This window comes from Lepisosteus oculatus, chromosome 12 (genome assembly GCF_040954835.1).
Source record: "Lepisosteus oculatus isolate fLepOcu1 chromosome 12, fLepOcu1.hap2, whole genome shotgun sequence".
NCBI lineage: Eukaryota > Metazoa > Chordata > Actinopteri > Semionotiformes > Lepisosteidae > Lepisosteus > Lepisosteus oculatus.
Genome location: NC_090707.1, coordinates 38,160,352 through 38,186,844, shown reverse-complemented (window position 1 = coordinate 38,186,844; position 26,493 = coordinate 38,160,352). Strand labels below are relative to the sequence as shown.

General features: G+C 55.1%; 3 protein-coding genes across 3 annotated transcripts; 2 read left to right on the top strand and 1 right to left on the bottom strand.

The window, feature by feature from the left end:
* Window positions 1–286: 286 nt before the first annotated feature.
* On the bottom strand, window positions 287–13,970 carry aco2 (aconitase 2, mitochondrial). Its single transcript, XM_069196304.1, has 17 exons — window positions 13,861–13,970; window positions 11,622–11,764; window positions 11,239–11,497; window positions 10,875–10,967; window positions 10,619–10,777; window positions 10,098–10,248; window positions 9,751–9,855; window positions 9,555–9,646; window positions 8,496–8,601; window positions 7,697–7,854; window positions 6,742–6,815; window positions 5,750–5,861; window positions 4,975–5,253; window positions 4,095–4,286; window positions 3,803–3,935; window positions 3,483–3,604; window positions 287–3,098 (listed from the first exon to the last, which is right to left on the bottom strand). Exons 1-17 carry the CDS (start codon window positions 13,894–13,896, stop codon window positions 2,964–2,966), a joined length of 2,349 nt encoding a protein of 782 aa, XP_069052405.1. The 5' UTR covers window positions 13,897–13,970; the 3' UTR covers window positions 287–2,963.
* A 407-nt stretch (window positions 13,971–14,377) lies between these two features.
* On the top strand, window positions 14,378–17,094 carry phf5a (PHD finger protein 5A). The gene is made up of 4 exons (XM_069196305.1): window positions 14,378–14,573; window positions 15,158–15,181; window positions 15,723–15,889; window positions 16,870–17,094. Exons 1-4 carry the CDS (start codon window positions 14,522–14,524, stop codon window positions 16,957–16,959), a joined length of 333 nt encoding a protein of 110 aa, XP_069052406.1. The 5' UTR covers window positions 14,378–14,521; the 3' UTR covers window positions 16,960–17,094.
* Window positions 17,095–19,733: 2,639 nt separating this feature from the next.
* LOC102696467 (protein Tob2) lies at window positions 19,734–26,092 on the top strand. The gene is made up of 2 exons (XM_069196558.1): window positions 19,734–19,811; window positions 22,254–26,092. Exon 2 carries the CDS (start codon window positions 22,463–22,465, stop codon window positions 23,744–23,746), a length of 1,284 nt encoding a protein of 427 aa, XP_069052659.1. The 5' UTR covers window positions 19,734–19,811; window positions 22,254–22,462; the 3' UTR covers window positions 23,747–26,092.
* The last annotated feature ends 401 nt before the right edge of the window (window positions 26,093–26,493 follow it).

Genomic DNA, 26,493 nt, shown 5'->3' with positions numbered 1-26,493 from the left:
GACACCCCCCCCCCCCAATCCAGTGTGTAGCCTGTATCGTTTGATCTCCAGGTATCTGGGAATCTAACCAGGAATAGGCAGCTTGCCGATGATGGGTGGATTCAGTAGAACACTGGATTGGTTTTGAGGAGCTTTACAGTCTGGGACACACCTAAACCAGTGCACCTGCTGTGTGCATGTGAGGGGCTTGTACGAGCTTGAGCCATTCATCGAGTTAACTGGACCGAGTGCGTTTTATCAGTTCTGCTTGATCTTGGTTTAAACCGAAAGGAAAGACTCCTCACTCTTGTTTAGTCCTCCACAATAAAAATCTTTTATTTTACCGATAAATACTTAATTAATATCACAGTTGAAAGAAACAGGAAGTCAGTTTATTTCGAGATCTCTGTGAACAGCACATTTCCAGAGCCCTTCTCTCTTCTACTTGTAAGAAATCTGTTGTTTTTAAGGTGGAGGAAAAAGAGAGAAAGTTAAGCACATTTTACAGACATCAGGAGAATCAACCATCTCAGGGTTTAAGTGCTACAGTTAAACATACTGAATTTCGGGAGTGAGAGATCCACGCTGACATTAAAAGAGAAGTTCAATCCCTGCGGATGTCACAGGTACAAGTTCAGCAAGTGTTCAGTTACAACTTTTCACAATGTCAACAAAAAGCCAATAGCCATGCAAAACACAAATGCTCACTCCTTTTAATACGAGCTGAAGGACTCGCATCTCTATCCACTTACAGGAAAGTCAGATGAATGAGTCGGTAGCTTCAGATGCAGAAAAGTCTTCTCTTTCAAAGTCAGCAAAGCAGTAGCCCAGACACCAGTTTAACATAAAGGAGCTGTTTTGTTACCGTACAGTTATATATTGAGAGACCCACAGATGTCAACCATTGCACCCTTGAGAGAGACTTGTCACAGTACAAGTGACAGGGTGAGTGTGGAGTCCAGGTTACACCAGGACTCATGAAGACCACCTCAATCGCAGGAAGAAAGCATATTAGCCGTACAGTGGGGCTCAGACATTTTAAACAATTACCGAGCGCTGCGTGCCCCAGAACTCCCCGAGGTTACAAACGAATGATCACAGATCACAACGTGCTTTTAGCAAAGCGAGTATGCTACGAAGGCAGGCCATGAAAAACAAGTTTCATCCCTAAACGGAAACAGATTACAAAAAAGAAAGAAGGTCAGAACAAAAAGGCGTTTTGTGGTTCAAGTGCAGAGCTGTGGGACGATTATGATGAATCAGTCTCGGCGTGGCCGTGGAAAACCGCTCTCGATTAAAACCATGGGGGGACCCTTCCCTCCCATTTTTGCAAATTTGTCACGATTCAGTTCCTTGTTTCACAGGAGCAAAGATCCATCAGAACTCTGTACCGGTCCGATTGCACAGAGGGTCGTGGAGCAGTGGGTGTAGAGGTCAGCGCAGGTCACTGGAGTTATAGAGGACCTGTAGCATTCAGACATCACAGCACACAGCACACAGCGCACAGGCACAAATCCTGGTCAGCAGCAGCCTGGAGAGATTTCTCCATTCCACGTGTTGTAGCAGAAATCTGAAATTCATCTGAATGACCTAGTTACCACATAAACATGAGAGTTTTACCGCAACATGCGGATTATAGCTATAGTTTGTCTTGCACACACATCTGAGCTGACAACAGCTGTTTTTAAATTCTCTACCACAATTAATATCAAATGCCTGGCTTTCCAGATGCCTGGAAATGCCTGAATAACTTCATTAAGATGGCTGCTTGGAGTTTTTTTAACCGAATAAATGTTTTGTTGTGCAGCACACTATTTTGCAGTTCAATGCGAAAACAATCCGAGAGTGATCTTTATATAGTGAGGCCAGGCGAGTCTGTCCTCCAGTTTAAGACGGACAGGAATGCGAAGGCCAACGTTAATGCTGCTTTGTGAATGAACAGACTACACTGAGCCCACAGGGAGTGTCTGTCCGTCGCCCTCCTGCCACAGAGCCCCGTGTGTGTCCGATTCACTCTGCTCTGTGCGTTATGTTACTAAATAACGGTCTCCAGCAATTCTGAACTGTGTCACAGACGGCCGGCCCATCTACCAGCCGGACAACTGTCACAGCTCGGGAAAGTCGGGTGTGCGGGACCCCCTGGGGCAGGACAAGTGGGAGAGCATGGATCTGACCACTCATAGCCAGGAATACGAAAGGTGACGTGCAGCAGCACGCACGCAAAGCCACCATCAATTAAGCTGCAAGTCACACCCATCTGCTCATGGAGTGTGCACACCCGGCCTCTCTCCGAGGCGAGAGGCGAGAGGCGAGATTCACTCGCACCCGGGGGGCCGCGGGAGTGCGAGCAACACCGCGCCCGGCGGAGAGCGCGGCCGCCGGGTCCCCGCCGAGCCATCGCCACCACGGACCGATTCGCGGCTCGGCGAAGAAACGGCGAGAGGGAGTGAGCAGGGGCGAGGATGCGATTCTCACCCAGCTGGTGCAGCTTCCAGTAAAGAGTGTACATTAATTACAGAACTAAAAGGCTGTGTTTGAGACGCAGGCTGGGGAAGAAAGCCTGACAAACCGTAGGAGTGTACAGTCATCACTACTGAGGTTCAGAGGCTATACGAGTACAGTAATGTCTGGGACAGTATTTCAGTACAGTGTGCGTGAACAATAACGCCTGTTCCACCTGTGTATTCTGGGTGCATGTAGTGATGTCTGAATGCCACCTGGAAGTGCATTGGTTTGCGGTGGAGGAAGGGAGTGGCTTCTGCTCCTGGCCCCGCCCACGCCCAGTCTCTCTGTCCTGTAACACCTGCCGGAGCGGTTGTGTTCTGTGTGCGTGTAGTTATGTCTGAACGCCAAATGCAGAGTGGTTTGGCGTGTGAGGGGTGTGGCATGGACTGTAAGTCCCCCCCTTCCCTGGATTGATGGATGGATGGATGGATGGAGGGTGTGTGTGTGTATGTGTGTGTGTGGGGAGCCTCCCCTCCTGCTCATTGCTGTAGCTCCTTCATCCTGTTGAGGGCGCTGCCGGCGCGGAACCATTCGATCTGCGTCTCGTTGAAGGTGTGGTTGAGCTGGATGGTGTCCTGGCTGCCGTCTTTGTGCTTGACCACAGCCTTCAGGGGCTGAAACACACACACACAGGAGAGGTCCCTTACATCCACCCACTGGATCACCCCAACCCCACCACCGAGAACCCCGTAACGGTCCAGTGGCCAGTGGGGTGTCTCAGACCAACTTCAAGGAGCATGTAGCCAAGACAGAGAGCAAGGGATGGATCAGAGATTCTCCAATATTCAAGCCTACATGGTAATACTGTCATTCTGCACCTAGGCAATATGGCCGCCTAGTTGACAGACTTTTACATCATCAGCTAGGAGAGGTCCATCGATACACCCCTGTGAGCAGTAAGCAACCTGGGCAGCCACATCGCCAGGGCAGGGAATTCACATCGGAAGGACATCATTCCTGCCCAGCCCTGCCGATTCCCATGGGATTCCCTCTCCTACCTTCCCGGGGGCGAACTTCTTGAGGCCCATGATGGAGATCTTGTCGTCGGGGCGGATCTTGTCGTAGTCGGCGGGGTCGGCGAAGGTCAGAGGCAGCAGGCCCTGCTTCTTCAGGTTCGTCTCTGGGGGTGGGTACACAGTGAGAGAGTGAGAGACTGCCTGCATCAGAGACGCAGAGAGACGCAGAGAGACGCAGAGAGACGCAGAGAGACGCAGAGAGACGCAGAGAGACGCAGAGAGACGCAGAGAGACGCAGAGAGACGCAGAGAGACGCAGAGAGACGCAGAGAGACGCAGAGAGACGCTCTCCCGTTCTCATACCGTGGATGCGAGCGAAGCTCTTGGTGATGATGGCTTGGCCCCCCAGGTGCCGCGGCTCCAGGGCGGCGTGCTCCCGGCTCGAACCCTCACCGTAGTTCTCGTCGCCTACCACCACCCACCGCAGGCCGTTTTTCTAGAGGGGGCGAGAGAGACGGACAGAGGGCGGGGGTCAGTACCGCTGCACGTTCTGACGGTCTGATGCAGACACAGAGACGGGAGGAAGAGCACAGGGCAGAGACATGGAGACACACGCTGACCATGTCCGGCGGGGGACAGAGGGACAGACACTGACCTTGTAGTGCCGGGCCACGTCGGGCACCCCCCCGTACTCCCCGGTCAGCTGGTTGCGGACGCTGTTGGCCTTGTCGTTCTCGATGTTGATGGCGCCGATCAGCAGGTTGTTGGAGATGTTGTCCAGGTGACCCCTGAACTTGAGCCAGGGCCCGGCTGCGGAGATGTGGTCAGTGGTGCACTTGCCCTTCACCTGTGGGGGTGAGAGAGAGAGAGAAGGGAGACGCTGGGGATACAGTGACGTTTGCAATCATCCAACTCCCTTTCTCTTTATGCATGTACACCCCCCGGTCTGTCGCTCTGACATTATCACCCCCTCTTCTGTACCCCCCACCTCCCAGGATCTTTAACCCCCTCCTGGGCCCACCTCCCCTCCCCTCTTTTTCTCGGGACCATAACCCCCCAAGCCCTCACCCCAACATTCTTCCAGGCCGCATCCCGTCTCACCCTTCCGATTCCAATCGGACATTTCCCAGCCCATTCCCATCTTTTCCATCTCTCCTCCCCTCCACCTTTCAGCTTTGTCCGACCCGGAACAGCACTTCCAGCCCGGTATTCCCGATCACCCTCCCCCACATCCTAAATCCCCAATCCTGCACCCCTCCCAGCCTGTTGTTCCTGGCCGCCCTGTACCCCTAATCCCCAATCCCGCAACCCTGGTTGTCCTCTGCCCCTTCCCAATCCCCAAACCAACTTCCTTCCTTGTCTGCGCCCCCGGCTTCACCCCCACCATCCCCAATCCCACAGCCTTTCCAGCTTGCGTTCCCCGACACCCTCTGCCCCCCTCCTGATGCCCTAAATCCCACTTCCCATCCCTCCCCGCCCACCCGATCCCTAATCCCCACTCCCTTCCGGCCCGGTGTCCCTGGCGGCCCCCTCACCTTGATGAGCACTTGCATGTCCTCCAGGTCGCGCCCGTCCCACTTGTCGAAGGGCTCCAGCAGCTGCAGCCGCTGGCTCTGGGGGCTCACGTCCACGGCGACCCCGCTGCCGTCCCCGGGGGGGTGCTGGTAGGTGTCCAGGCCGGGGTCGAAGTCCAGGGCCGGGAGCTCGTCCCCGGTGGGCGGCTGCAGCTTGAACTTCTCCCCGCTGGGCGCCGTCAGGAAGTCCCGCTCGGGGTCGAACTTGAGCGTGCCCGCGATGGCCATGGCCGTCACGATCTGTCCCCCCGAGAGAGAGAGAGAGGGAGGGAGGGAGGGAGGGAACCCCACAAACGCACATGAGTGTGGGGGGCTGCTGGTTCAGGGTGACACGGAGGCAGAGGAGATCACGGTGGGGGGTACCAGCGTTCTTAGCACCTGTACCCCAGTCCTGTGGGTGCCCTAAGCACAGAGGGACAGTACGGGGGTCACTAGCAGATTTTATAGATCACCACTAAACTGCGCATTTCTAATGATCGGTAACAGTTTAAGTCACCGGCTAAAGATCACACAACCTTCACCAGAGAGAAACCTTCACTAGGGCCTGAAAGCAGGAGCTCCTCAAGCTTAGGAAGAGATGTGAGAGACTAACTGGACTGGGGCTCCCCAGTACCAGGGCTGGAGACCCCTGGTTTAGAGCGACCTGTAAAGACTAACTGGACAGGGGCTCTGCAGGAGCAGCGCTGGAGTCCCTGGGTGTGGGGGACATCGGGGTGTCGCTGCGGGGTCCCCGTACCTCGGGAGAGGTGACGAAGGCGTGGGTCGCCGGGTTGGCGTCGTTCCTGGCCGTGAAGTTCCTGTTGAAAGACGTCACGATGGTGTTCTTCTCCCCCTTCTTCACGTCCTGCCTGGGGGGGGAGAGGGACAGAGAGAGAGAGAGATCAGGAGGACATCGGGGCACCCCCTGTCTCGTTGAGCGACGCATTCGTCTCCTCTTGAATCGATTGCTGCAACGCCCCACTCGCTAGGGTGTCTCAATCCAGGCTGAACAAACCACAGCATGTCCGGGATCATTCAGCCAGAACCCTGACCCCGTCATCACATCACTCCTGTCCTGGACTCCTTGCACTGGCTTCCTATCCGGTTTCACGACGGCTGCCAAAACCCATGACCTTCGTTCGTCCGACTTTGTTCTCCTCTCTGTCCCCCAGGCTTGTCTACAGACTATGGGCGACAGGTTCTCGTCTTGCTACGGCCCAGATTTCTGGAATTCTATCCCCGAGGAGACCAGAGAGTCACCTTCCCTGAGCGCTTTCAAATCCAGAACGTAAACCTTCATCTTTAGAAGAGTTTTATCCGACTGGTATCTATCTGCACCTTTGCATCTTCTAATTACATTCTAAATCCTTCTGTTTCTCTGTGCTAGTTTCATCTCCAATTCTTACTGCTGTTTCTATTGTTTTAACTCCCTTTTTTACTTTTCTGCAAAATGCTTTGGAATTTGATTTTAAAGGCACTATATAAAATAAGATTTTTTTTTATTACTACTACTATGTGTGGGGATGAATTTCCCAAATTCCAGTGGGAAGTACACAGGGAGAGGGATCCTCCTAAGAGCATAAAAGTGGCCAAAACAGTATGTCGTGGGGTTGACTTTAACCCCCTGTCAAAGTTCATGTCAGCACACCAGAGAACCTTGAATAAAACTATAATGACAGTCCAGGTGTACACAGTAGGGCCTCACACAGCTCGTGACACAGGCGTGGGGGTGAGCCTTTCCATAGTTACCTGTCCCACTGTCCGATACAGGGCCCGCACGCGTTGGCCAGAACCACACCGCCCACGTCTCTCAGGATCTGGGCCTGAGGGCAGAGGGACAGAGGTCACACACGTCACATGACTCTGCCGACGTCGTGGCTTTGCTGCCACGTCTCCGGGGACGACGACGACGTCATTTGGAATGATGGCATCACTGCAGCTCGGTGAGCATGACATCGCCGCTCACTGATCACGCGACACCGCAAGCATGGGTATCGCCACCACAACCTCCTCCACTGTAAAACACCTCTTTCTGACAGCTGTAAAGGGAAGTCAGATGCATATACGTCTTGCGCATAATCTAGGTTCCAATACTGCTGCTTAATGTTTACTGCTTAATCCCTGTACTGCCTGTACCAAAGAGAAATCAAAGCTGACCTGGGTTAACAGCTGCAGCTGGGAATTTCCCTCCACACAGTAACCAACCTCAAATAAACAGAGCAAAGCAACTACAGAGCGAGACAAACTTCAGTGGAACCTCGAAGAAGAGGACAAAACCCTTCATTGGGAAATGAACCTCTGATTTGTTATCACCTGTTCCCGTGTTGGAATTGAGAGCTGGGCAGCCCCAGCCGTGTGTCTGTCCTGCAGGGCTGTCCCAGTGCCTCACTGCTGAGTGCACTGAGCGCAGGGAAGGCTTCAAGTGTTTCAGGTCGTATACTGTATCACCAGCACCTATACTGTGTGAGAGCTGGGCAGCCCCAGCAGTGTGTCTGTCCTGCTGGGCTGTACAGAGCTCAGGAAAGGCTGCTGCTCTTCTGATGAAGAATCTCCATGACAAAAGCTTCAGTTTCCACCACTTAGTACCTTAGTGCTCCTGGGTCTACAGAGAACAGCAGATCTGTATAACCTCCCCCGCCTGTCTCCGGTGAGCCCGAGCTCATCGTCATCATCATCATCATCATCATCACGGCGAGCGACTCACGTAGCCGTCTCTCTCGATGGTGGCCCGGATCTGCTCGGACCCGGGCGTGATGGTGAACTCGGACTTGCACTTCATGCCGCGGTCCAGCGCCTGCTTGGCCAGGGAGGCGGCCCGGCCCATGTCCTCGTAGCTGGAGTTGGTGCAGCTGCCGATCAGACCTGAGGGCGACACGGGGGGGCTCGTGAGCCTGGCCCGGCTCGAGCAGCAGAAGTACGGCGAAATGGGCAAGCGACACAGGCAGGAGCTGGGGAACATCACTGCAGTTCAGGTAACCGGATCAGAACCCCAGACCCCAGAGTGGTGCGATCCAGGTCAGGTCCTACCAGGGTCAGGCTTCTAGAAGTCAGGTCCTGTTTGTAGGCGAGCTGCAGGTTTCTCAGGTACATCTGCGGGCCGCACATAGTACATATCGAGCATTTCTACTCCCCTCCTCGTTCAATTCGTTTCTATTCTGCGACACCACGGGTAAAACCCGCACTGGGTCAAACCGCTCTGGGAACTGGATCCTTTCAGGTCCATCCCTCGCTCCCAAAAATAAATCCGGAAGTGGGGGGGGGGGGCTTGTGTCGACAATCACCTCCACAGGCAAACGGACACCCCTGACAGCTCTGTCAGCGCCCCCCTCGGCCCCCCCAGCGGAGGGAGCAGCATACAGCAGGAGCGCAGCTCGCTGCTGGAAAAACCAGGGACTCCTGGGAGCCCGACAGCTTGCCAGCAGCAGGCGAAAGGAACGTGTTGGTTTACCTCTCGTTAAACGGCAGCCCCCCTCCGAGCCCAGCGTCCGGGTACGAGCACTGACCTACTTTGACCTCCAGAGGCCACCCACTCTTCTCAGCCACGGCGCCGACCTCCGACACGGGGTGCGCCAGGTCAGGGGTGAAGGGACCGTTAATGTGGGGCTTCAGCTGAGAGACGGAGACACACAGACAGACAGAGCAGGAGGTGGGTGACCGAGGGGGAACTTCACACCTGGGGTTAACGGACACAAAGAATAACGAGGCCCACGGACTGAAACCCCAGGAATCTTTAACGACTCGTTACCCTGCACCCCTCCGGCGGTCACCCCTTCGTTTGCTGCAGGAAGAGCGATTGTCTGCCACTGTGAGCAAGTCAGAGGCTTAGACACTCGTGTCAGATGCCTGCTGACGGTGTCCTCTGGGAACATGAGCACAGTTACAGACGGGAGGAGCCTTTCAGCCCAACAGCTGCAGGTCTGTCGGGTAGTTGGTACGTAACTGAGCCCAGGATCTCATCCAGCTGTTTCTTGGCAACCTATTCCACACACTGCATAAACAAGCGATTCCTGTTCCCAGTTCTAAATGTCTCTGGCGTATCTTCCAACATGTTACAGTCCCCCACCACCCTTGGTGTAAAGAAGCGCCTCAGGTCCTGATGGGAGGACCTCATCCAGCCATGTCTTGAAAGGCGCCAGGGTATCAGCTTCAACAGCATGGCTCCATCGTCTTGTTCCACCCTCCCACCTCCCTTGGCGTAAAGACCTGCCTCCTGTTCTCAGTTTTAAACGCACGTCCCTACAGTTGCCCCACTGGCGTGCTGCAGTCGTGTGTTTTTTACGGTTCACTCTGAAGAGGTTCGAGCGGGTGACCGTGTCGACGTACGAAGGCCGCAAAGGAACAGGCGATGGTTTACTCCACACCGAGAGGAAATGGAAAGAGAGGGGATGAGCTGGCCGTGGAACCTCGTTCAGCACAAACACGTCACACACCTGAAGAAGGCCCCACAGCCGAAACGTCACGCCTACTTTCTTATCCTTTCAGCGTGGAGCAAACCTTCAACCGCTCCTCACTCTGCAGGGGTCGGCTGGGCTGGGTTTGGGAGCAGCGTCACGGAGCCTCACCTCGCTCAGGTTGATCTCGATGACCTGGTCGTACTCGCACCCGGGGTCGGGCACCAGGTGCTCCCGGAAGTCATCGGCCAGCGCCGCGATCTCTGAGAAGGGGAGGGGGAGGGATGGATTAGACTGAGACGCCAGGAGACGAAGGGGACAGGGGAGGACGAGGAGGTGACAGGTGACCCCCAGCAGCAGTACTGACCCGCACGGCCGGTCTTCTCCAGGTAGGTCTTCATGCGGTGGTTGTAGGGGAAGAGGGAGGTGGTGGCTCCGATCTCGGCGCCCATGTTGCAGATCGTGGCCATTCCTGAGAGAGGCAGAGAGAGAGCAGGTCTCTCATCAGACTGACCCTGCGGCCACACGCACACACGTCGGCAGCGCGGGTCGACATGCTGTAGGGAGCTCTGCGATGCCCCTGCTACGCCCCAGAGTGAGGTTTCCATCCCATCCAGGTACAGCGCTCCGAGTGCAGTGGAAGTGTAAAGAATTATCACTATCGGTTGTGAGCTCCGGGATGGGACTGGGGACGGCCCGCCGGGCCCCTCTCACCCGTGCAGGAGATGGAGTCGACGCCGGGGCCGTGGTACTCCACGATGGCGCCCGTGCCCCCCTTCACGGTCAGGATGCCGGCCACCTTCAGGATCACGTCCTTCGGCGAGGTCCAGCCCGACAGAGAGCCCGTCAGCTTCACACCGATCACCTGGAGACCGAGAGAGACAGAGAGAGAGCTGATGGCCCTGGCACGGCCAGCCACTATCGACCACCGGGGTCACCCCCTCCTGCCTGCCACTATCGACCACCGGGGTCACCCCCTCCTGCCTGCCACTATCGACCGCGGGGGTCACCAACATGCTGGTGGGTTAATTGGATTCTGGGATTCTGCGTGAGTGCGTGAGTCCTGTGATGACTGGTGTCCTGTCCGGGGTGTGTCCTGCCTTGCACCCAGTGCTTGCTGGGATAGTCTCCAGCTCCCCCGCGACCCTCCTGCCCCGGACAGAGTGGTTCGGCAGCGGACAGACAGGGCTGCTGGGCGGCCCGTGGGGGCGGGGAGGGAGAGGAACATCACTCACGTTGGGGCACTTGAGCTCCCAGGGGATCCCCGCCATGACGTCGACGGCGTCGGCCCCGCCCACCCCGATGCACACGGCCCCCAGCCCGCCCCCGTTGGGCGTGTGGGAGTCGGTGCCGATCAGCATCGCGCCGGGGAAGGCGTAGTTCTCCAGGATGATCTGCGAGGGGGCGAGAGGGTGGAAACGTCAGTGGAAGAAAGCAGAGAGAGCGTATAAATCTATATTTAAAAAAAAAAAAACAGCATCCGAGATTTACCTGGTGGATGATTCCCGAGCCAGGCTTCCAGAAGCCCACTCCGTACTTTGCCCCAGCACTGGCCAGGAAGTTATACACCTCCTGATTCACTTCCTGGGTCACCAGAGAGACAAGAGCAAAACAGTTTAGCTTTTCACCTCTTCGCCCTCCCCTGTAAAGAACCACGGCAGGGACTAAGCACACCCCACGCGAACACCCCCCCCCATACAGGTCCCGATACCCGAATAACACTTCTCCCACTCACTCCACCCCCCCTCTCCTATCTTGCCTTCCTGCGGTACCCGACGACGGAAGATGAAGACCTCCTTCCCAGCCTCTTTCCCCCTCCCTTCCCAGCCCCCACCCCTCCCGCTGCCCTGCTGACCTTTGCCCTCTGCAGGTCCTGCACGCCCCCGAGCTGGGCCTCGATCAGGTGGTCGCAGTGGATGGTGGAGGGCACGGCGACCGTGGGCAGGCCGCTGCTGATGAACTGCAGCATGGCCATCTGCGCCGTGGCGTCCTGCATGGCCACCCGGTCGGGCCGCAGGCGCAGGTAGGTGCGGCCGCGGGCGACCTCCTGCCCCGCCGGGTCGTCCAGGTGACCGTACACGATCTTCTCGGACAGGGTGAGGGGCCGGTCCAGCCTGGGGGGGGGGGAGGAGGTCCACAAGGACAGGTTCGTGACGGGGCAAGGAAGGGCGGCGTCGCCAGGGACCCACAAGGGGGTCCAGCCTGACCCCCCCCCCCCCAGGTGGGCACGACCCTCACCTCTTGCGGACGATGTTGATGTTCCGGTGCAGCTTGTCGTAGTCGATGTAGCTCCCGGGCTCGAAGCGGCTCATGGACACCTTGGCCTTGGCGCTGAAGGCCGCCGTCACGTGCAGCCGCCGCGCGCCCTGCCCCAGGGCATGCTGGGAAGACAGCACACACAGAGCAGTCACTTTCCACGGTCGGTTCCACACAGACTCGGCAGCTCCAGGAGTTTTTTTTCCCAGATCATGTTTAAACAGACTAGGGGCTCCGGGCTGTAGGGGCTCATCCTGGACTGGGACCCTGGCTGTGATCTCTGGGCTGTAGGGGCTCATCCTGCACTGGGACCCTGGCTGTGATCTCTGGGCTGTAGGGGCTCATCCCAGACTGGGACTGTGACTCTGGTGGCAGAGGCTTAACTTCTTAACTTGCATACAAGAGCTGTGATACGGGAGGAGAAATGCACAGTCCCCCAAAGACCTTCTGGGTGGCTCAAAAAGTGTGGAAAACATGATCAGTAAGGATAAATAAATAACGTATTACCGGCTGTGATGTTCACACAGTAGTCTGTTAACCACTAGCAACACAATCAAGGGGGCAGAGGAATAAAAGCAGACAACAGGTTCTGCAGTGTCAAGAGGCGGATTCTTCCTTTTACCCTGGTCAACTTTAATTTATTAAGACCTTGGGGATGCCCTGACCGCCAGCAATGAAGAGAGTCTGCGTACAGGCCACGACGAGATCAGGACTCATGAGAAAAGAGGGCTTAAACCCAAGGAACAGGGGCGCGTAAATTAAAACTGCAAACAATGCATCTGATGGAATGAGCTCGCTGCTCTGTAAACACACAGGGCTGGCAGTGCAACCCAACACCGAGACAGAGGGCACCGGCGTCACCTTGACGTTCCCTTGAGACACCGAGGCGCGAGCAGAGGCCCACAGCGCGCGACGGACCAGGAGGGGGGAGAGGAAATGGAGGAAAAGAGGAGCGATGATTTTGAAAGATACTGTCGACATGGAGGAAATAAGAATCATCTACAACATGCTTTGAAAATGTGGGGGCCAAAATCAAGTCCGACGCCCAGTGAGAAAATTAACAGCACTCAGGAATGAAGGGACCGGGACGTGAGGAGGATAGAATCCCAGGATGCAGTGCGGTCCCCTACAGGAACAGAGGGAAACTTCTGTTTCGGGTTTTACAACTTACAGAACCCCGTGGGTCAAACAACGAGGCAGAAAACCCAACATGGTCGTTACTGAACTTCACTTAACTCAACACCAGTTGACTCAGAATAAGGTGCCAGCACCTGCTAAACCCCGGAGTGGAGCGCCCTGCTGTGGAACGGGACTGCGATTCTTTTAAAAAACGTTTTTTTTTTAACGGGTTATAAATTGCACAAAAAAGAAACTCAGAGGAGCTAACAATTCATAACACTTACATCTGTTCAGTATGGGGAAAACAAATCAAAATGACAGATCCACACAAAGCACATAAAAACGACACAAAATAAAAACTATTAAAACAACTCATGAGACTGAAACCTGGTAACGTGGGTATGAGGTTGTAGCCATTTTTTATTCATGTACTTTATTATTTATCACAAGCTAGATGAAGTGGCAAGCAAAACTAAAATCAGAAAAGGAGACAAACGATGCACCTTTATCAATAATCAAAGCCAAGCTTAATTTTGGCATCACAAAAGACCTAAAAGCAAATTAACACACTGGACACGTCGCCGAATGCGATTGTACACCATGAGTGCCGACGGTTTTTATCCCGTATTTTGGCTAAGGCTGAACCAGATCAATGCGGATGCCGTCCCAGTGCGAGATCCACAGTACAAGCGTTCCCCGTTAGAAACGCTCGGAGTGCGCACTTCAAATTCAATAACCTTGCGATCACCTTGCAGCCCCCAGACAGAGGCATTCCTGGTGCTTCTCGGGCACACCCAGGGCTAGACAGATGTGAAAACCATTTAAACCATGGTTTTCCTTTCACTGAGCCGTACTCCGTGTTTGCCGTTAAACAGTCTGTTATTGCTGGGGCAGCTTATCACCCGCTACACGCAAGACTCCAACGGGGACACCGTGACCTAACGTCAGGAGAGGGAGACAACGGTTCTAACATTCTTTTTATTTCCTAACAATAACATCCCTCCAGACCGACTCTTCTATGTTCGTACGCGGCTAACTGTCGGAATCCATAAGACCTAGTAGCGATTAATATAGGAATACGAGTTATTTCAAATTCACTCACCTGAAGCCGGCTGACGGTTAGACAGTAGGACGCCATTTTGTTCACTGACAAAGATGTGTCGCTTGAGGATGACGTTGAGCCACCCGATTTTATAGCCTCGGGGGGCTGACGTTTGTCCTAGCAGACAGATAAAATATTAATGTTCGAATCTTCTTTTTGTCATTTTTGGAAAGAAATAGTACCTCGAATACTATAAAATCTATTTTTGATGACATCTGTGGAAATATGTCCGTATACACACAGTATTCAATCATATTAACATTTTTGTTTGTAGTCGACTGCCAGGATAAGTTTACAAGTAATCTTTTATTAAACGCTCAGAACGTCATTACAAAAGCAGCGTAATCAGGACAAAAGGGATAAGCAGCATTTTCACTTCTTAGTAAATAAAAAATATTTTAAAATATTTTAATGAGAGGAGAAATGTGAGCTGGTTGCTACGGGAACCGCATGAAAGATCGCGTGCTAGATAAAAATCTTAAAATGAAGAAATTGTAGACGGTTTTGTGAACAACAGGTGGTGCGGCCTTCTTTAGAAAACGCAGTCAGGTGGAAAAAAGTTGAAATAACTAATAAAAAAATATATCGTAACTACAGGGTCAACGCTGAGTTCAAAGGTGAAAGGTGAGACGCGCCACAGCGCCGTTGTCTACAGCTCAACATGGCTAAACATCATCCTGACTTGATCTTCTGTAGAAAACAAGCCGGTGTCGGTAAGAACGGGAGCTCCTATTTAAAAACAACTCTTTTTCTTTTAGTTACTATGCCCAGAATGTAGGCGGCAACGTGCTTTATAATATGATCGCAGGGCGCCGGTTTAAAGTTTGAACGAGTAGGTCCTTGCGCGGGTATGTCCGTTTAGTAACACGAAATACTTTTAAAAAAACTGCCTAGGACACTCTATAATAACGTCAATCCCGAACCAAGATACTAGTGTCGTTGTGTTTTGTTGTATTTTGCTGGCGAGTGTTGCTGTAACCCACTTTTGAAACACAATATGAAAGTTATGTCTGAATCTGCTGTTGGGGAAGGCACGGGGCTCATTGGCGAGTTACAGCACCGTGTTTTCCTGAAAGGACAGCCGTCAGTAAGCTGTCCTGGAATGATTGTAATAATGCATGAGTGTTGGTAGTAAGTAGTTTCACTGTAATTTAGTGGACTTTAACTCAGATGGTAATTAAATCATGATTAGGGTGGCTAATTAGGAATGTTTTATTATTATTGCTGGGTTTCGTTCTAATATTCATAGATAATGAGTCCTAATTTCTTTCTCATTTATTTTTGCATGTCATTGCAGCCATTGGAAGATTATGTGAAAAATGTAAGTACTAAATTTATGTGACCTTAGTGTTTTATGAGGGAAAATCTGTAGACTGAGGGTTTCAGAATTAAAATTTCTTGGCTGGGGGGGCAAGTGTGTTATAGTTTTTTTTACGACCTGTGTGGCCAAAGAAACAATTCACCAAATTATTTTCTTAGATATATAATTTTTCTTAATATCTTTTACAATAAAGTCAGTAAGTATGTCTGCACTGACAGAGAGGTTAATACAGTGTTCATGTACTGGAGTGTCCAGTCAGTGTGTCTGTATGAACCCCTCTCTCTCTCAGTGCAGTGTTCATGTACTGGAGTGTCCAGTCAGTGTGTCTGTATGAACCCCTCTCTCTCTCAGTGCAGTGTTCATGTACTGGAGTGTCCAGTCAGTGTGTGTGTATGAACCCCTCTCTCTCTCAGTGCAGTGTTAATGTACTGGAGTGTCCAGTCAGTGTGTCTGTATGAACCCCTCTCTCTCTCAGTGCAGTGTTCATGTACTGGAGTGTCCAGTCAGTGTGTCTGTATAAACCCCTCTCTCTCTCTCTCAGGTGATGGGAAGTGTGTGATCTGTGACTCTTATGTGCGGCCCTGCACGCTGGTGCGGATCTGTGACGAGTGCAACTATGGCTCCTACCAGGGCCGCTGTGTGATCTGCGGGGGACCGGGGGTCTCGGACGCCTACTACTGCAAGGAGTGCACCATCCAGGAGAAAGACGTGAGTGCCCGCTCTCTGCATCCTCCCGCCCCTTGGAGACTGGGTCTGCCCCTGTCCTGCCCCTGTCCTGCCCCTGTCCTGCCCCTGTCCTGCCCCTGTCCTGCCCCTGTCCTGCCCCTGTCCTGCCCCTGTCCTGTCTCGCGCCTGCTTGCTCCCCTCTTCACAGGTTCGAGTCGTCTTTCTGGCCTCCAGGACCAAGATTAAGGAGCCTCTGTGCTCTGTGGGTTTTTCTCCAGCTGAGTTCTTAAACACAGACTCTGTGATTTCAGTTTTCTGTCTGGGGTGTACATGTATGTGAATGTGCTCTCAGCCCCTACAGGGTGGAGGGGGATGTGTGATCTGCCAGGTTCCGAGAAACAGAACTTCCCTCGTTCAGGTGTGCTGAAATGTGACCCACTGCACCTGTGAGAGGAAGAAAAAAGCCAATTGCAGGTGTCAGATTATGGGGTCACACCCCCGTGTGGGCGTGTCTGATAGTTTTATTCAGACTGTCTGTGCATCATCAACAGATCAGCTAGTAAGAGTCAGAAACTGGCAAGAAATTTGAGGAGAGGATCGGTGAAGTCCTGTGTGCTGAAGCTGCTGGGAAAAAGACCCTTGAAGCGGGTATTTGTCACACTCAGGACTGCCCGCAGACATGAGTTATAGGAAAGTCTAATACACGCAGATCGGTTTAGTCCTCGGTTAGTGCAGGAGATTAGGGCCCAGCTTGGGTGAAAACCAGCAGACAGGTGTTCCTCCTGGACAGCGGCTGGGAACCGCTGACCTCCCACTGGGATAGTGTCATGTGATCAATCGATCTAGACGGCAGTCGGCAGCCTTGGTCCTGCAGAGCCACCATCCTGCAGGTTAACGCCCCCTCGTCTGGTGACCCGCTGGTCCAGCGTAGCCGTTCCCCTGCCCCAGGCCGGACAAAGGGGCTCATGGCCGGTGTTTCGCCATCGATGAATCTGATTGCCTCGCTCTGCTCCGTCCCGCAGAGAGACGGCTGTCCGAAGATCGTGAACCTGGGCAGCTCCAAGACCGACCTCTTCTACGAGCGCAAGAAGTACGGATTCAAGAAGAGGTGAAAGGGGAAAGGTCGGGAGGGCGCCCAGACGTCCAGATGTCCCGCCTCCAGTCTGGTGTCCAAACCAAGATCTTGCTTTTTTTTTTTTCACACGTGTAGGATTTTCTAAATGTAATAAAGGTGTTTTTATACTGTGCTTAATCGCGAGTGTCCTGTTTAGTTCGAAGCGGGTTTAGCGGTAAGGCCAGGGGTGGCCTGTCCTGGTCCCGGAGGGCGGTGTGTGTCTGCGGGGTTTTATTCCAGCTGAACTGTTAACAGGCCAAATCGGCTCATAATTGACCTAACTGGACCAGTTTAACAGCTTCTCCCAGCTCTTCAGGTGCTGCTGCTATAGAGAGAGAACCTGCAGACACACTGACTGACCCCTCCAGGACCAGGACTGGACAGCCCTGCTGCAGACACACTGACTGACCCTCCAGGACCAGAACTGGACAGCCCTGCTGCAGACACACTGACTGACCCCTTCAGGACCAGGACTGGACAGCCCTGCTGCAGACACACTGACTGACCCCTTCAGGACCAGGACTGGACAGCCCTGCTGCAGACACACTGACTGACCCCTCCAGGACCAGGACTGGACAGCCCTGCTGCAGACACACTGACCCCTCCAGGACCTCCCTGTGAGAGGGAGATGCAGCTGTGTGTGGACTATTTAGCATGTTAAAAGATTAGTAGTGGTTTTATGTTTACGTCTTGCAACATGTACCCAGGCTGTAGCCCTACCTCACACTGTCTGGTCCTGGGATAGACTGCAGCAGGCTGCCGTATTCCTCACCGGGGAAAAGGAGCATTTTGATGATGGATGTTAACAATGTTATTCTTTCCTATGTGCAAGGTAGTAAAAGTGTTGCATGAATAAAACACATAATATACCGAGCATGCTGTCTAAAAAGTGTGGACTACACCCCCCATCATGCAAAGCTGTTCCCACTTCCTGTCAGGGATCTGCCTCTTCCTTTGCACTGCTCCTGGACTCTCCCCTTTCTCAGCCAATGGGCGCTCTGTTGCTATCAAGTCGCTTGTATTTTTAGCCAAGGACTTAGCACGCGGTTCGGTTTTGGCTGTATCCTGCCACGGCAGAAACTAGGGCCTGTTTCATGTTCGCAGTCCCCGTGCGTCTTTCCCAGCGGGCTCCCAGAGAGGAGCTGTTTTCCGCGCAGGGGGGCCCCAGGGGCCAAGCGTGCTGTGCCCGGGCTGTGCGCGGGTTGGAAACACCTGCTGCGCGGGAAGCCTGGGCAGGGCTGTGAGAGTTGCAGGGGTTGTGTGATGGCGAGGGGGAGAGAGAGAGAGAGAGACTGGGGGCTTGTTTGTTTTCTGTGTCTCCTCCCATCGACGGGCAGCACGGGCTGGGCACAGCGCGCAGGGCCCTGTTGACTGAAGCATGTCACCCCCCACTAACCCCGAGACAGCCCGGGCTGCAGCTGCTCTGCGCAGGGCGAGTAGGAGGACACGGGTGCAAACTGCGTGGAAGAGCTTTGGAAAAGGAGAACAGGTGGCGCTGCTTTACACGGAGGGTGGTGGGAGTGGGGAACAAGGTCCTGTTGACGCCGATACTCTGGCTTCTCTCACAGACACAGCCGGATGAGGTCCTGGGATTAATTAGCTACTGTACTGAGTACCAGACGAGCTCTGTGCCGCAGGCCTCTCAATGGTGCCCTGTCTTATGGTCTAAGAGTTCAGGGAGTTCTGGTTTGCCGTTTCCAGTACAGGAGCTCTCCTGGCAGACCAGTGGCCCCAGAGGCATCATTAACCAAGATCTTGCTTAACGATGTGGGACTCGGTGAACAGTTTGAAGGACTCCACTGGCCTACGGCAGCCCTGCCTTACACAAAGGGTGGTGGGAGCGTGGAACAAGCTTCCTAGCCAGGCTGATAGAGCCAGTACTCTGGCTTCTCTCAGGGGGAGAGTCTGCTACTAACTACTGAACAGGCCAGACTGGCCGATCGGCCCCTTGTGGCGTCCTGTAACAGTTCCCCTGTTCTGGCTAACAGCACAGCCATTAGCACAGGTGAGTAAGCACAGTGGGATCCAGGCGCTCCAATAGCAGTTCTGGGCAGGGTCTCTTAAAGACAGCCATTGGACTGAATCATTGACTCCTACTGCTCCCTGCTCCTTCAGCTGCTTCCTTCTGATAATACTCTCACTGGGAGCTCCATTTTCTCACCTTCTAACTAATATGGGGTTCTGGGGGGGCCAGAGCCTATCCCAGCAAGCAATGGGCACAAAAAGGGGTACACCCTGGATGGGACCCCAGTCTCCCACAAGACAGAAAGACAGACCCACACACTCGCACCAGGGACAGTTTTACTGAAGCCAGTTAACCCACCAGCATGTGAACTATTGCGAACAATGGGAGAACATGCAAACTCCACACAGACAGCACCCCAGGAACTGAACCCAGGGCCCCAGCTCTGCTCACCACTAGAAATGTCACTTATATTAGCCTGGAGATCTATATTGCTCAGTGCGAGGAGAACCCTGCCTCCCCCCCCAGCGGATGAACACACCCTCCTACGACCTCCACCGCCAAGGGTTAAAACACTGAGAGGGGTGACCGGGAAGGAGTCCCGGCTGAGGCCGCGTCGCAGAGGGAGGAGGAGGGGCGGGCAGGCTGTATAAATGCGCCGGGCTGCCGACCAGCAAAGTTTCCTCTCGCTGTCGGAAGCGTCTGTCCCCGGCGGAGCGGAGACGCGCTTGCAAACCTAGATGTCAGTAATGCTCTTGTAAATACGCCCGGTAAGCAATGAGTTCCAAAGCAGACCACTCCTAAGTAGCTATGTCTACACAGCCCGAGGGACTTTAATCCACCAGCACCTGCGTGTCTCAGACGACACGCTCTCTGCACTGACCCAAGTAAGTACTGGATGGAACCACGTCTCCGCATATAAATATGTAAGATATTTGCATACGTTTTTATAGATCAGCTACGTGCTGCCCCGACTCCTGGCTCGGCGAGGTGTTTCTGCAGTACAGGCATCGGCAGAGTGGGGGTGATCGCCTTTTATTTTTTTTTTCTGTCCGTCCCCCATTTTAGTTAAAAAGAGGGGGACATCACCCGGGTTGTTGCTTTCAAAGTGTTCTTGTGAGAGCTCGGTTTAAAATGGATGACGGATCGGGAGAGGGAGCAGGGCAGAGAGCAGTAAATGCAAGCTGTCTGTTGTTTTTTTTTTTCTCTCCGTCAGTCGGGGGAGCTGAAGAAAAGGCCCTGAGTGTTTTTGTTCTTGCTGTCATATCTAAATATATATTTTTGTTGTTGTCTCCGGGCTGCGGGGCTTGGCGTGAATGAACGTTGCCCAGGCGATATGTGGGGAAACCATCTCTATAAATCCTGCTGTATTACATAAGGATACTGGGGGGCTGTGTGTGCAGTGAGTGGGATGCCCACTGGGCCAGCGGCAGACGCAATGGGTAACCTCCTGTGCGTCTCGCCTCTCCAGTACCCAAGCTGTGGTCTCTGAGCCGGGGTACTCGCACTTGTCACCCCGGGACAGACGGGAGGGGTGGAGATCCCGCGGCGACCCCCGGGGTGTGTTGCTTCCTAAACCCCCTTCCCCCAAGCTCAGGCGAGGTTTTCTGGGGGGTTCCCCCAAGCCTTTGGCCGGGAAAAAAAAAATCGCCGGCTTTGGTGGACTGGTCTTTAATCGGGGACCGTATCTCACAAAGACCGGGGGCCGAAGAAGACCCCATCTTCGGCCGCGATACAGACCGGCGACCCGGCTCGACTGCCCTCCCCCAGGGCACCGCGGCCCAGTCCCCGGGGTAGCTGGAACAGCTGTGCCCTCTGAGCCCCAGCGCGTCTCTCCCGACTGGTACAGGTGCCCTCCTGCGGGCACACTGGCATGTTGCGTGCTGGAAACATCAACGGCCGAAGAACGGTGTTTGAGGACGAGTGACGTTTTCTTGTTTTTAAAAGAAACGTTGCGAGCCATGAGCGTTAAATGCACAAAAGAGGGTGTTTCCGAAATCTGAACCTGGGCTTTTCTTGTCCTAAAACTCGGTTTCGTGGGTCGAGCGTCCTCCCCCCTCGTTTTAAACGCACAGCAATATAGTGGCACGGTAGTGTCATCGGTTAAGACGCATCATAATCGTACGCGTATCGATTATGGGGGCAGATCGATACGCCCGGCCCTGTGGGTGCTGACGTGGACGTGTGAACACTCCGGGTCCTGTCCTGCAGTCTCGGGTGCCGCTCTTCTCGTGTTTGACGTCAAGGTTATCGTGATTTCTGTCGTTCTTGTGACGGGAATGTACTTGTACTTGTTTTGGGGGTTCATGAGCTCTGTCATTAGCACTGGATCTGGGGGGAGACACGGCCTGAACTGACACCGATGAGTTTATATTCCCCGACATCAAATGGGATTGAGTGCACGGAAAAACAAGATAGACGAGAAACCAGTATTATAGCTACGTGTGATTTTTCTGGCAGAGCTTCTGGCTGCACTTTACAACAATGTCACCTTAAAATGACACGTTTTTCCTAAATTGCCGAGTAGGAAATCTGATCTCTAGCAGCGAGACCCGGCTCGAGTCTACAGTTGCAGGACACACGAAACCTTTCCTCCAGTACTGACGCTCGTGCTAGGGAATAAAACATTGCAGGATCCGCATAAATGTAAATTGCCGCACCATTCCAGTGAGCAGGATGTTAGTATTTGTAGTTGTTTATACTGGGAGTTGGATTCCGCACTGGTGTACGCGTGGTGATGACGCAGGCGGAAGTATCTTGGGGGACGGGGGATTCTGGGAAATGTAGTTTCCCACGTCAGGCCGGCGGGGAGCACCCAATACAAAACAACACGCCATCCATTTTATTACCGAGCGCGTTTTTACCCTGTCGCAATGTAAAGACGCGTATCGTTCGTGACGCAGCTAAAAGAGGTGTTTTTTGAATCCGTTAGACTTATTGATGATTTAGCAGGAGGGGAGAGGTTTGTTCTGCACAATTCTCCCCTGTGCAGCCGTATCCCAGCCTTCTCGCCTCCTGCCTGTTGCTGCGGTGTCGTCCCCCGCTCTCACTCCTGTGCCTCGATTCTTCCATCTGTACTGTACCGGGGTGCCGCCACCCCCCCCATCCCTTTTCCCCGGTGTGTTTTCTCCTTTCCAGACGCAAAAAACTGTTTTGTACAAAACCTGCAGTCCCCCTTAAGCCCCCCCTCTCGCCCACTGTCTTGCTCGGGGGGGGTCAATCTCCGAAAGCGAGAGTGTCCGTGTGGAGTGTCCCCCCCCTACCCGGGGGTCGTTCTGTTCGTCCGGGTGGCCTCCCTGAGCTGAGCTTGGTTCTGCTCGCCCCCCCAGGTCTGTCAGAGGAAGAGGAGGAGGAGGGGGGAGAGGGAGAGGGAGAGGAAGAGGAAGAGCCAGCTGCAGCGTTGGCTGTTCTGACCGATCGATGCCCGGCCCCCGCCGCGGTGGCCACGCCTCTCTCGCCGGACGCGGACGTCTCCCCCGGATCCCCGCTGAAGCCGCCTGACCCCCAGGGCCCCCCCGGCCCCCCGCTGGGCGCCGCCATGCACCTGGAGGTGAAGGTGGCCCTGAACTTCATCATGTCCTACCTCTACAACCGGCTGCCCCGCCGCCGCGCGCACCTCTTCGGGGAGGAGCTGGAGAGGCTGCTGGTGGCCCGCTTCCAGGGCCACTGGTACCCCGAGGCCCCGCTGCGGGGCTCCGCCTTCCGCTGCCTGCACCTGGGCGCGCCCCCCGACCCGCTGGTGGAGCTGGCGGCCCGCCGCAGCGGCCTGGACACCGAGGAGGTCCGGGCCAACGTCCCGCCGGGCCTCAGCGTCTGGATCGACCCCTACGAGGTGTCCTACCAGATCGGGGAGAAGGGGGCCGTCAAGGTGCTGTACCTGGAGGACCCCCGCGGCCCCCCGGGCGGGGCGGGGGAGCCGGGGCAGCACGAGGCGGAGCTGCAGGAGAGGGAGGGCCGGAGCGCCGGGTTCAACCCCGAGGCTCAGGTCTTCGTGCCCGTGGGGGGGCTCTCCAGCTCCCCGCCTTCGCCCCTCTCCTGCCCCGGACTCGGGTTCGGCTTCCCTTCTCCCGGCCTCTGCCCCGCCCCGGCGGCCGCCCCGCACTCCTCCTCCTCCTCCTCCTCCTCTTCCTCCTCCTCCTGCAGCTCCACGCCCCCTTCGTCTGCGTCCTCCCCGCCCCTGGGCGCGGCCCACCCCCACCCCCACCCCTACCCGGCCCTGCCCCCGCCGCTGCCCCCCCCGGCCCTGCCTCTCGCCCGCCCGGCCCCCCAGCCCCTCACCTTCACCACCGCCAGTTTCGCCGCCACCAAGTTCGGCTCCACCAAGATGAAGAGGAGCGGCCTGGCGGGGACGGGAGGAGGAGGAGGAGGAGGAGGAGGCGGGGGGGGAGGGGTGGCCCCGCAGAGGATGGTGCGCTCGCCGACGAACGTCGCCCACTCCCTCCTGGGCAAGCAGAAGCCGCTGTCCCTCTCCCTGCACTCCCTGGGAGGCCTGGGCGGCAGCCAGCTGTCCCCCAACGCTAAGGAGTTCGTCTACCCAGGATCCCCCGGGGCGCTGTATTTCGACGCCGATGCGCCGTCATCCCATGCCAGCCCCTTCCAGCCCCCTCCGCCGCCGCCCCCCGCTCCCCCTCACACTCACCCCCACCCCTCGTTTGACCCCTTCTCCAGCCCCCCTCCAGGCTCCGGGGTGGGGCTCGTTGGCGGCGGCGGTGGGATCTCCAGTAGCCTCTACATGGACAAGCCTGCCTATGTGGACAGCCTGGGCGGCTACAACCTCCAGTACCCCAGCCAAGCGTTTCAGCCCGTCGTCTTGGCCAACTGATGGACCTTCTCTGGCCGCGGGTGGGGTGACGGACGTGAGAAACAGTTCTATTTTTTTGGGGGGGGTAACTTTCTTCTTACTGGAATTACTGCTTGGAGGAGTGTTATCACTACTAACATTACCATTATTGCACACGTCGTAGTTTATGTACGTTCTGAGTTCGTTAAATGAGGTTTGGGGGTACCCAGAAGCCTGTTGCACAGTAGTGTCCCCTCCCGGTCCATCCTGCATTTAAAAATGAACGGATGAAGCTTGGGTCACAGCGGGGGTATCTAGTGGGCTCCTAATCTGTGTGCTGAAGCAATCCTTTCCTGTCAGGCACGAGGAGTCGCTCCAGAGCGCGCTGGCGAATACCAGGTCGGGAGACGGTCCTCTCCGCTCCAGACTTTGGGCCACATTTGCTCAGATTTCACTTAGACAGACCAGCGGTCTGAGGCACTTGGTTGCAGGTTCCTGTGGAGGGCTTAGAGGAGACCCTCGCGTGTTCTGTCCCCGCCTGTAGCATTAATGACCCAGGAAGGGCACCCCCAGTGCTGGACCAGACTGAGAGCAGCACCTTGATTCCAACACCCCCACTGCTGGGAAGGGTTAGTTGGTTTGTCTGTTCCCCCCCCTCGTTGATGTGCACCAGCCTCTGTTGAGAGGCGTGTGAAGCCTTTCATTTCTCAAGGCAGGACAGCCCGAGATCTCTCCAGCTCCCCGGGCGTGTGGGCTCGGGCTTCCTGTGTGCGGTCAGGCTGGGCCGAGGCCTGCAGGGAGAGCTGACCGGTCGGGCGGTCAGTCGGCGTTGTGCTTGGCCGAGCGGGGCGATAGCCGGGGCAGTAGGGTGTGAAGGAGAGGAGAGGAGGCGCCCGAGTCCTGACCAGACTGTGATAAATGGATTAGCGCTCCTCTGTTGTGAAGGACAAATTTGATCCAGGGGGAGGGGGGGGGTGGTATTTATTGCAGCCTGTGGTTGCTATGGAGTCCAGTCTGTCCATTCCACCCTGCGTGTCCATACTCTCTGTGCTCTGTTCCTGGACCGTGGAGCCAATGTGGAGGTTTTTAACTGAGCTATTAACCGTTGATGTGCTTTTTTTGTTTTTTTTCCCTCCTTTTTGGTTCGTGGTTTCGCTGTGTGGGAGGTGTGGGGTTACTGTGAGTCCAGTCTGCACTGAAACGGAAAGCTGTTGGTCCTGTTGGCCGAGGCTCCGAGCCCTAGTCCACTTGTGGGGCTGTACTGCCTGAGGGCTGTGGCTTGGAGGTGGTCTTGGAACCCCAGTGCTGATGGCTGCTGGTCTTGCCCTGGCGGTACAGCGATGTCGAACCCTTGCCTCGGATTTTCCTCCTGAGCCCCCGGGTTCGAGGCCTGGCGTTGAACGCGCGTGAGTCGCCGGGGGTGCGCGGCGAGGTGCCGGAGAGTTCGTGAGCCGCTCGCCCGTTAGGAGCGAGCTCGGAGGGCGGCGCCCCCGGGTTGCTGGGGGGATATGGAAAGCGGGGGCTGGTACCAGTGGGCGGGGGTGGAGGAGGGGCCCGGCTCGTGTCTCCGGGTCCTCACTGGTGCTGCCGAGGGGCTGCGTTTGAGGTTCCTCTAGGACTGGGGGGGCGGAGTTACGTGGATTGTGGGTGACCCTCAGTGTAGTGTTGTGGATCCCCGATCCCCCTGGTTTGGGGTCCTCTGTCTCTGGATCTGATGAGGTCTCGGGGTGTCGGCTCACATGGGGGGGTGAGAGTATATGCAGGCCCGGTTCTGGTTCCAGTTGGGCTCTTGCCCCGGACCCGCTGGCCTGCTGAGCAGCTGCTCCTCCGCTCTGAAGCTGCTGCTGGTGTTTTGGGGGTACACCTGTCAGTCTTCCTGGGCTGGGACTGCACATGCCCCTGCAACGGGGATTGTGGGGTGCTTTGGCGGTGGGGGGGAGGATGTGTTTCAGAACAGCTGTGGGAGATCCAGCTAGCCAGGGCGCTGTGCTTTTTTTCTGGGAGGGGGGGGGGCTGTTCCGAAGTCGCGTGGACACGTTCTTTGCCGACCCGACTTCCGCTTGACGTCATCGCGCTGCCTTTTATCCTGCGTGTCGACAGCACTTTCCTCATCTCGTGTTCCTTTCTAAAGAAAATGATTTAATAGGTTTGTAAAAGTAAGATATTATATATATATATAAAAATGTGTATATATTTCCTAACGTACGTTATTATCGAGGAAATGTTTTTTTCATGTTTATTTTTTTCTTACGCGATCAAATTATTTTTTCAATAAAATTTGATTAATATATATCTAAGCAAGCTCAAACAGAAAATCGTGTTAAAAAATGTATGATCCTGTACAGAATTTCTTCAATAAAAGATGACCTAATCTGTTATGCAAGAGGATCTTATTTGTATTCTTGTTTTTATCCCTCCGCTGCAATTCACGCACGAGTTTGGGGGAGGGGGGGTGCGGGTTTTAATTATGGTTTTTCTGTGCGTGGGGCGCGCCACGGCAGGAACACGCTCTCTAGTGGGGAGGTGGAGGGGGGGTAGGGGCGTGAATGAACCGTGCTTGTACCTACGTGGCGCGACACGCGTGACCTCCGGGTGGGGCGCTCTGCTTGACCCCCAGCGGTCTCCCCGACAGCCGCCGCCGCAGAGAGGGGTGGGCCAGCGGGCCCCGGGACGCTGCGGGCACGGTGGGATCTGTCCAGCTGCAGCAGGTCGAGACCGGCCCCTCTCACGTCGAAGGGCGACGCTATACAGCTGAACCCCACTTCACGGGCGGATTCTCACACGCTGCA

Coding starts and splice junctions, on each gene's coding strand:
- aco2 (XM_069196304.1), bottom strand. CDS start 13,896: ATGGCGTCCTACTGTCTAACCGTCAGCCGGCTTCAG. Junction 4,287..4,974: donor ACATGCAAGTGCTCATCAAG/GTGAGGGGGCCG, acceptor TCACCCCCACAG/GTGAAGGGCAAGTGCACCAC. Junction 3,099..3,482: donor AGAAGTTCGCCCCCGGGAAG/GTAGGAGAGGGA, acceptor TGTGTGTTTCAG/CCCCTGAAGGCTGTGGTCAA.
- phf5a (XM_069196305.1), top strand. CDS start 14,522: ATGGCTAAACATCATCCTGACTTGATCTTCTGTAGAAAACAAGCCGGT. Junction 14,574..15,157: donor TAGAAAACAAGCCGGTGTCG/GTAAGAACGGGA, acceptor ATGTCATTGCAG/CCATTGGAAGATTATGTGAA. Junction 15,890..16,869: donor GCACCATCCAGGAGAAAGAC/GTGAGTGCCCGC, acceptor TCCGTCCCGCAG/AGAGACGGCTGTCCGAAGAT.
- LOC102696467 (XM_069196558.1), top strand. CDS start 22,463: ATGCACCTGGAGGTGAAGGTGGCCCTGAACTTCATCATGTCCTACCTC.